The 8,704-nt window shown below is 38.6% G+C and overlaps 1 protein-coding gene across 7 annotated transcripts in view; it reads right to left on the reverse strand.

Annotated features, from left to right (window-relative positions):
- Window positions 1-8,704, reverse strand: part of Orc2 (origin recognition complex subunit 2) — a 48,355-nt gene that overhangs the window by 24,866 nt on the left and 14,785 nt on the right. For all 7 annotated transcript variants that reach the window (XM_031367573.1, XM_031367574.1, XM_031367572.1 and 4 more), the window contains 2 exons: window positions 2,323-2,412; window positions 1,718-1,749 (listed from right to left, as the gene is read on the reverse strand). In XM_031367573.1, coding sequence (XP_031223433.1) covers window positions 1,718-1,749; window positions 2,323-2,412 — 122 coding nt within the window. The remainder of the gene's footprint in view (window positions 1-1,717; window positions 1,750-2,322; window positions 2,413-8,704) is intronic.

The raw sequence follows: 8,704 nt of genomic DNA on the forward strand, positions 1-8,704 counted from the left end.
CAGAAATCCGCCTGCCTCTGCCTCCCAAGTGCTGGGATTAAAGGCATGCACCACCACCGCCCGGCCTTGGTATGATTTTAGAGAGACTAGATTGCTTATACTGTTAAAAATTGGTTTTGCCTTACAAAATTATGGTTATGCTCTGATATTGCAAAAGAAACTTTTAAAAATTATAGTTAACTACATATAAAGCTAATGAAACACTGGCAGGTTACAATTAATGCACAGGCTCAAGATTTTAATTCCTCTTTGGTTGTCTTTCTGAATATAAACAGTGAACATGGGACTTTATGTCTTGTCTGTTCCTTGACTACTGTGTTTATGCCTTAGAACTGATCCTATTCTTTGCATGTACCTAGAGTGACATAAAAGCAGACTGGGAGAAATCAAACCTGCTCCAGCATTTGCTGGAGTCATGTTATAGAATTGTCTAATTGTCTTTTTGTTTTCTTTAATCCTTACTCCTTCACCCGAGACTGCTGACTGAGTGTGCTTGGTCAGTAATGCTAAATGTGGACCCCCAAGACATGGAGCCTGCACACAACCCCTGTGACCTTGCCCCCAGTTATTTCTGATTGGTAAATAAAGATGGCAACAGCCAATAGTTGGGCAGAAGAGACATAGGTGGGGTTGAGGTTTCCCAAGCTTGAGGTCGGAAGAGAAACAGAAGAATAAGCAAGAAGGAGAAGGAGAGGCCATCATGGGATAAGGGTCAAGATACCATGGTCGTAGGGCTGCCCACTTGGAGTTAAGAGACGGAACATAGTGAATAGTAAGTAATAACTCAGGGTTATTGATAGGAAAGTGGATTCTAACAGTGTGGAGGCTAGGCAGCTGCCTAGCTCTTGTGCTGCTTAAAGCATATTGTAAATATAAATAAAGGCTGTGGGTGTTGTTTTTCATCTGGGAACTCAATAACCAAAGGTGGGGTAGAAGGCCTGGGCTGGGACTTATTAATAATTTCTACTACACTATCATGCTGACCCAGATATTTCTTTTATCATGATCTAACACAACACATTGAGGAAACATTGTTAAAGTCAATGGCTGACATGCCTCATCATTTGCCTAAACAGGACTTCTAGGCTACAACCTTCGTACTGGACATCTCCATTCACTCCTTACAGAACAGTCCCTTTACCTAAGCCCGGGCATGTCTAATTCTTTAGTCATTACAGGTCAGATGCACACACCACTGACATTTCAAATGTTGGATTCTTCTACCACTACTGAGGCTTACCCACACCTGAGCAACCCCTGACAAGGGATAGTGAAAAATCAAAATCACCAAAACACAAAGGAGACAAAAACTGTGGATTACTTTTGACTATCTTGGAATGAACTTACCTAAGCCAATATAGATTTCAAATATAAATTATAAAATATAAAATATAAAATAATAGGTATAATGGACCAGATACTCCAAGAAGAGAACATAAATACAAAACAGAACTCATCAAATTCCTAGGCCAGGTCTACTAAGTTAAAAACACCCAGGATAGTTGTGAAAGAGCAGAAAGAACAGACAACAGTTATGTAAAGGGAAACCTGGGTTCATTTTCCAGTTTTATTCCAAGAGAGGTACTCTGTAAGTCATTTGACCTTTCTGAACCTTAGATTACAGGTAAATAACTAGCAAATGCCCATAAACTGTAACACTGAAATGAAGATAGAAAGCTGTCATTCATCACCCTTGTTTGTTTTGTCACTTACTTACCTCCAGCGGAGCTTTCTCTGAAGTAGAATGCCCTAAATGGAACAAAGGTCACATTCACTACAAATAGTTCATCTTAGATCATGACACAGTTCTGTCGGCAGCAAAGCTGCACTTTTACACACAGGCCACCATATTGTACTGAGTTTCCATTTAACTATAGGCTAAATGATCACCAAGAATTATATGGCTACTCCTACCAGTGACAGCATTTTGCAGCATTCTTGAATTTCTATAGGAAACACAACCCCAAGCCTTTTTCATTTGGACCAGAAAGCACACTGTTCCTCCTATCTGGAATGGATAATTCAATAATAGATGCTCCATAATTTGCAACAAGCCATTCAACTTTCAAACCCTGCATGAGAAATTGGCTAACTCAGACAAGTGATTATAGGACTTGGTGACTGTTGTAGGAGTCCTCGTCAATTCTCAATACAGGATGGCACAGATAACTTTCTGCCCTTTACTGACTGATATGTGTAGATATATTAAAAAGTTGCATTCTGTTAAATAAATCTTCTGAGTAGTAAAGAAGAAAATATATGAAATTTCACTCAGATTAAAAAAAAAAAGCAGCATACACAGATCACCTGATGGTGTCTTACCTTTGCTTTTTTGAGCAATGTTTTTTGTGATCTCAGGATCATTTGAGTCAAGTGGATCAATTTTTCCTGATGTTTTTGCTAGTTCTAAGGCTGTAATTAGAAAAAAAAAAAAGCACCTTTGTTGATCAACAGACACTAGCTTCACTTATATAACTCCTTAAAACAAAAACCCATATTACTTTTATCAGAAAAATGATATACAAACCTACCCATATTAAGAGTATGGCTTTATTATAAGTGCGGTTTATATATTAAGATATATAAATCTATCCATATTAAGAATGTGGCTTTAAAAAGACAGTAAGATATCTTCCCAGAATGTTTTGATCTTTAAAACATTACATTCTGTTACCTCCCCCTTCCCCTCAGCCATTGGACTTCTGGCAGTCTCTGCTTGGAGGCTACCACCTGGGGAGCTAAGACAAAAGCTCTCTGCAGACTGTCAGGTCATCTTTGAAGGAGCTGTCTACCACCTGAAGATCTTCAGAACCTGGGGACTTTGGCTCCTGAACCTTTTTTGCAGTGTTTATGTTATGCAAATATCATATAATCTAGAGATTTGTTTTCGGTTTCTCCTGTGACTATAAAAACCCTGGCTTATCTAAATAAAGTGAAGTCTTGATTGGGCTATTTCAACTTGACTTCATGGTTTCTCTTGCATTTCTTTTTTTTTTTTTCTTGCATTTCTAACCCTCTATTTCAGGTCCTTTGGTCTTTCCCCTGAGAGAACCCAGTTCGTGAAACTGTGGGCAGTTTCAGATGGTGCCTGAACTCATGGACTCAGACACGGAGGATTTATAAAGGACACACTGTCAAAAGCAGAGCTCTGCCTAAAGATTCAGAAGGTAAGGATAAGAGGTTGTACACCATTCTGCACAGTAGGCAATTTTGATGCTAGCGCTAGCCTTATTTTCATATTGTAGAAGTGTTGCCGAGTGTGCAAGAAGGGTACGGGGCTAGGCTGGGTTAGCGCTGACCCGGCATTAAACTCACCTAGGGGTTTGATGGTGAAAATGGGTTCAAATGAGTCAAAAGCAGCGATACAGAGTGTAAAAAAGTTGCTTCAGGCAAGGGGAATCAGGATGGAAAAAAATGCATTGAAAGATCTCTCAGATGAAATAGATAGAATCTTGTTGCCTATGGATTCAAGAAGTAAGTAATTTAAATAAAAGAACATGGGAAAAATTGGAAGAGCTCTGAGGAATAATCAGGCAGAGAGATTCACTCTCCGCCTTTGGGCACTCATTAAGGAGATCATAGAGGAGAGAGATAAGAGTGTCAGAAAGCGAATTGAGCTCACAGGAATCAGACAGTTCAGATACGGAAAGCAAAGAGAGTCTAAATACTTCCTCAGAAAGCAGATCTACTACGTCTTGCTGAGAGGAGTGGCTTTCATTCGCATCATCTGCTATTTCTAGGTCCACTATGACAGGAGAGAAGGCTCAGGGAGATTTACAATTAAGTAAACTGGAGTTTGAAATTAAGTTGCAGAAATTGAATGGTTATAAAAGATCTAAAAGGAGCAGTGGCTCAGTATGGTCCAAATGCCCCATTTACGCAGGCACTATTGGACAATGTAATAGAGTCAAATTTAAAACCTCAAGATTGGAGAACTTTATGTAAGGCTATATTGCAAGGAGGTGATTTTTTACTTTGTAGTTCATAATGGTGGGAAATCAGCAAAAGAACAACTGCGCAGAATGCTCAGTCAGGTAATCCAGAATGGAATCTACATATGCTCTTGAGAGAAGGGCAGTATGAAGGAAATGCTAGGCAGATTGAGTATCCTGTTGGAATATATGCACAAATTGCAATGGCAGTGAGATGAGCTTGGATTCAATTACCTACAAAAGGTGAGATTAATGGAAGTCTAGCTGCCATCCGACAAAATTTCGTAGCCAGGTTACAGCGAGCTGCGAGCAGAATTCTTGGGGAATCTCATACGGACAGTCCATTTATTACACAATTAGCTTATGAGAATGCTAATGCAGCAAGTAAAGCTGCTATTCAGCCACACAAGGGTAGAATGGATTTATGCGGATACATTCGCCTTTGTGCAGATATTGGATCTTCTTATAATCAAGGACTGGCAATGGCAGCTGCATTGCAGGGAACTAAGGTTCAAGAGATCCTGACGCAAAGACAGGGGAATAAAGGATGTTTTAAATGTGGAAGTATGAATCATTTTAAATATGATTGCCCTAAGAAATCAGGGGCAACAAACAGTCAGCAGTCAGGCGCTGCCCCGAGACTCTGTCTTCGTTGTAGGAGAGGGAAGCTTTGGGCCAGAGAATGTAGATTTAAAAAAGGCTTTCAAGACAATACCTTGTCGGGGAAACGAGTGGAGGGGGCAGTCCCAGGCACCCTTCCTAAAACAACAGGCAGCATATGGGGCCATCAAGCTGCCATCCAGCCAAGGAAATTAATCTTTGAACTTTTCAGGGCAACCCCAGGAAATGCAGGATTAGACCTCTGTTCCACCTGCCACACAGCATTAACGCCAGAAATGGGAGTTCAAATTCTGCCTACTGGAGTCTTTGGGCCCTTGTCCACAGAGACTTGGGGATTGCTTAAAGGGAGAAGTAGCTCAATTGTGAAAGGATTGCAGATTTATCCAGGTGCTATTGATGGTGATTATCAGGGGGAGAATAAGATTATGGCTGCTTCACCTCGTGGTGTTATTACAATACCTGCTAATCAGAGAATTGCTCAGCTTATTTTAATCCCTCTGTACCCAATGCCTTCTAATGTTGTTAAAAATGAGAGAGGACAAAGTTGCTTTGGTTCTTTTGATGTACACTGTGTACAATCTATCACTAGCAAAAGACTCAATCTTAAATTAATTATTGAAGGAAAAAGTTTTGAAGGTTTAATAGATACTGGAGTTGATGTGATTATCATTAGAGGACAAGACTGGCCCTCAACCTGGGCTTTGTCTGAGACAATTACTCATCTCCAAGGAATTGGTTATGCCAATAACCCAAAATGAAGCTCTAAGCTTCTAACCCGGAGAGATGAGGAAGGTAATTCAGGACAAATTTAGCCTTATGTTATGTCAAATCTGCCTGTTACTCTGTGCAGAAGTGATCTGTTGTCACAAATGGGCCTCGTCTTGTGCAGCCCCAGTGAAATAGCTAATAAGCAGAGGTCAGAACAGGACACTAGAACATCTGGAGGTGCTAAGTAAGCCTCATCCTAATAGTAAAGGTTTGAAGCATTTTCCATGATGGCCACTATCTTGCTTGCGCCCCACGCAGATAAAATTCAATGGATTAATAATATTCCAGTTTGGGTTGATCAGTGGTCTTTATCTCAAGAAAAGTTAGAAGCTGCTTCTTTGCTATGCAGGAGCAATTGGAAGCAGGACCTCTGAAGGAATCCAATTCCCCATGGAATACGCCAGTATTTGTCATCAAGAAAAAATCAGGTAAATGGAGATTGTTACAAGATCAAAGAAAGGTAAATGAAACAATGGTACTTATGGAAGCATTGCAAACTGGACTTCCATCTCCAGTGGGAGTGCCAAAAGGATATTGTAAAATAGTTATGGATTTAAAAGACTGTTTCTTTACAATTCCTTTTCACCCTGAAGATTGTGAGAGATTTGCTTTTAGTGTTCCATCTGTTAATTTTATAGAACCTATGAAAAGATATCAATGGACAGTCCTTCCTTAGGGCATGGCTAATAGTCCTATGTTATGTCAAAATTTGTGGCACAAGTTATTGATCCTATAAGGAAAAAATGGCCAATGATATATATTGCCCATTACACAGATGATGTCCTGTTAGCAGGAAACAATCCTCAGGATGTACTTCTATGTTATAGACACTTACAAGTTGCTCTAGCTGAGAAGGGACTGCAGATAGCTCCAGAAAAGGTGCAGACTCAGGATCCGTATAATTATTTACGATTTACACTCACGGATCAATCTATTATTCCCCAAAAGATAGTTATTAGTAGACAGATTAAAAACCTTAAATGATTTTCAAAAATTATTAGGTGATATCAATTGGCTTTGTCCCTATCTAAAGCTTACTATGGGAGAATTGAAACCTTTATTTGATATTCTCAGAGGTAATTCTGATTCAAATTCTTCTAGATTTTTAACTCGAGAAGGAATGTCAGCTTTACAGCAGGTAGAAAGAGCTATTGAAAATCAATTTGTTACTTATATAGATTATTCTTTACCCCTGCATTTGTTAATTTTCAACACAACTCATGTTCCTACAGCGGTGTTACAGCAAAGAGCGCCTCTCATGTGGATACATTCAAGGGTATCTCCTAGATGTAATATCTTGCCATATTATGAGGCAGTAGCTCATATGATCATGCCTGGCAGAAAGCAAGCACTGACTTATTTTGGCAAAAAACCAGATGTTATCATTCAGCCTTTTACTTTAGATCAAGATTCTTGGTTAAAACAGCATAGCACAGATTGGTTGCTTGCTCAGATAGGATTTCAGGGAATTATAGATAATCATTATCTTCAGGATAAACTGATAAAAATTTTAAATGTGCATTAAATGATATTTCCTAACATGACTTCTTTACACCCTTTGAGTAATGCCCTTGTGATATTTACTGACGGTTCCTCTAAGGGACGAGCTAGATATCTTATGAATAATCAACAGGTAGTCATAAAAACTCCTGGTCTCTCAGCTCAGTTAGCTGAATTAACAGCAGTGTTTCAGGTTGTGACTGATGCTTTCAATCTTTTCACTGATAGCTTATACATTGCACAATCAGTTCCTTTGTTACAAACATACGGTACATTTGATTTTAATACTACAGCAGGATATTTATTTTCACAATTGCAAAATGTCATTCTTACATGAAAAAATCATTTTTATATTGGTTGTATATGAGCTCATTCTGGTCTTCCTGGATCATTGGCTGCAGGTAATGATTGTATTGACAGAGCTCTTGTAGGAGAAGCTTTAGTTTCAGACCCTATTGTACTAGCTAAACGTGAACATGAAAAATTCCAACTTTCTAGCCATACCTTGAGACTCAGACACAAAGTTTCCAAAGAGCAAGCAAGAATGATTGTAAAACAATGTCCTAACTGCGTCTTTACAAAGACTTCAGATAAGATAGCTTCCAGAGAGACTGTGACAGCTTGTGGACATTGCAGGCGGTAAAGGCATGTCTTGACATTAAATGTATGGGAATGAGGTGCATTTTGAGAACCTGGGTTCAGCGAGTTAGGCTTCTGGCAAAGAAATCAACCTAAGACAGAGGCACGTGCCGAGTGGCTGTGTTTTGAAAAAACACGAAATGAGCCCGGTTTGTAGAATTCAAACTAGATGCATGTGATTCTCTATGATGGGTAAGATATTTTGCCAGTAGATATTATACTGCAGGTGAGATTCACCAAGGCACTGAAAATTCCCACACAGGACTGTGATATATGATTATGCCTTAGTCCTGCTATTTTCTAAATAAAAAGGGAAGAACTGTTACCTCGCCCTTCCCCTCAGCCATCGGACTTCTGGCAGTCTCTGCTTGGAGGCTACCACCTGGGAACTAAGACAAATGCTCTCTGCAGACTGTCAGGTCATCTTTGAAGAAGCCACGCACATGCCCACCACCTGAAGATCTTCAGAACCTGGGGACTTTGGCACCTGAACCTTTTTTGCAGTGTTTATGTTATGCAAATATCATATAATTTAGAGATTTGGTTTCGGTTTCTCCTGTGACTATAAAAACCCTGGCTTATCTAAGTAAAGTGAAGTCTTGATTGGGCTATTTCAACTTGACTTCGTGGTTTCTCTTGCATTTCTTTTTTTTTTTTTAATTTTTGCATTATGATGAGAAAAGTTACATGACTTCAATTTATCTGAATTTGTTAACATTTAAAAACATATTTTAATTAAATAGAATTGAATCACATTCTTGTTTCCCTTTTGTACGACCGCTCCTCCCATAGACCCCCCTTCAATACCTACAATATCTTTTTTGTCGTATTCCTTAAAATTTTTAAAATATTATAACAATAAAAATAAGTATTATAAAAGTTGTTTGCTATAAAACAACAATCGATTTAACAGTCTTATGTAGATGCTCATCTACAGCAATACTGAAATACATTTTTCTCAGTATAAATTTTAAATAACTCCAAACATGTTAGCTGTATACTTCAAAATAATATATCACTACTAGTATTTTCTTAAATGAACATGAATATATAAAGTCTTTTTGTTTGTTTTGTATTTAGTAGAATTTAAAATCTTGGCTCTTACTGTGGTGCAAGCCTAAAATAAGAACAATTTTTAGACATTGGATTTCATTGTAATAAGGCTATATTTCAATGACCAAAGGATTTTACCTCCATCGTAGCTAAGCTAAGAGTTGATAGTTCTGCTGCACCAAGAAATGAAT

This window comes from Mastomys coucha, unplaced genomic scaffold (assembly GCF_008632895.1).
Source record: "Mastomys coucha isolate ucsf_1 unplaced genomic scaffold, UCSF_Mcou_1 pScaffold14, whole genome shotgun sequence".
NCBI classification, from domain to species: domain Eukaryota; kingdom Metazoa; phylum Chordata; class Mammalia; order Rodentia; family Muridae; genus Mastomys; species Mastomys coucha.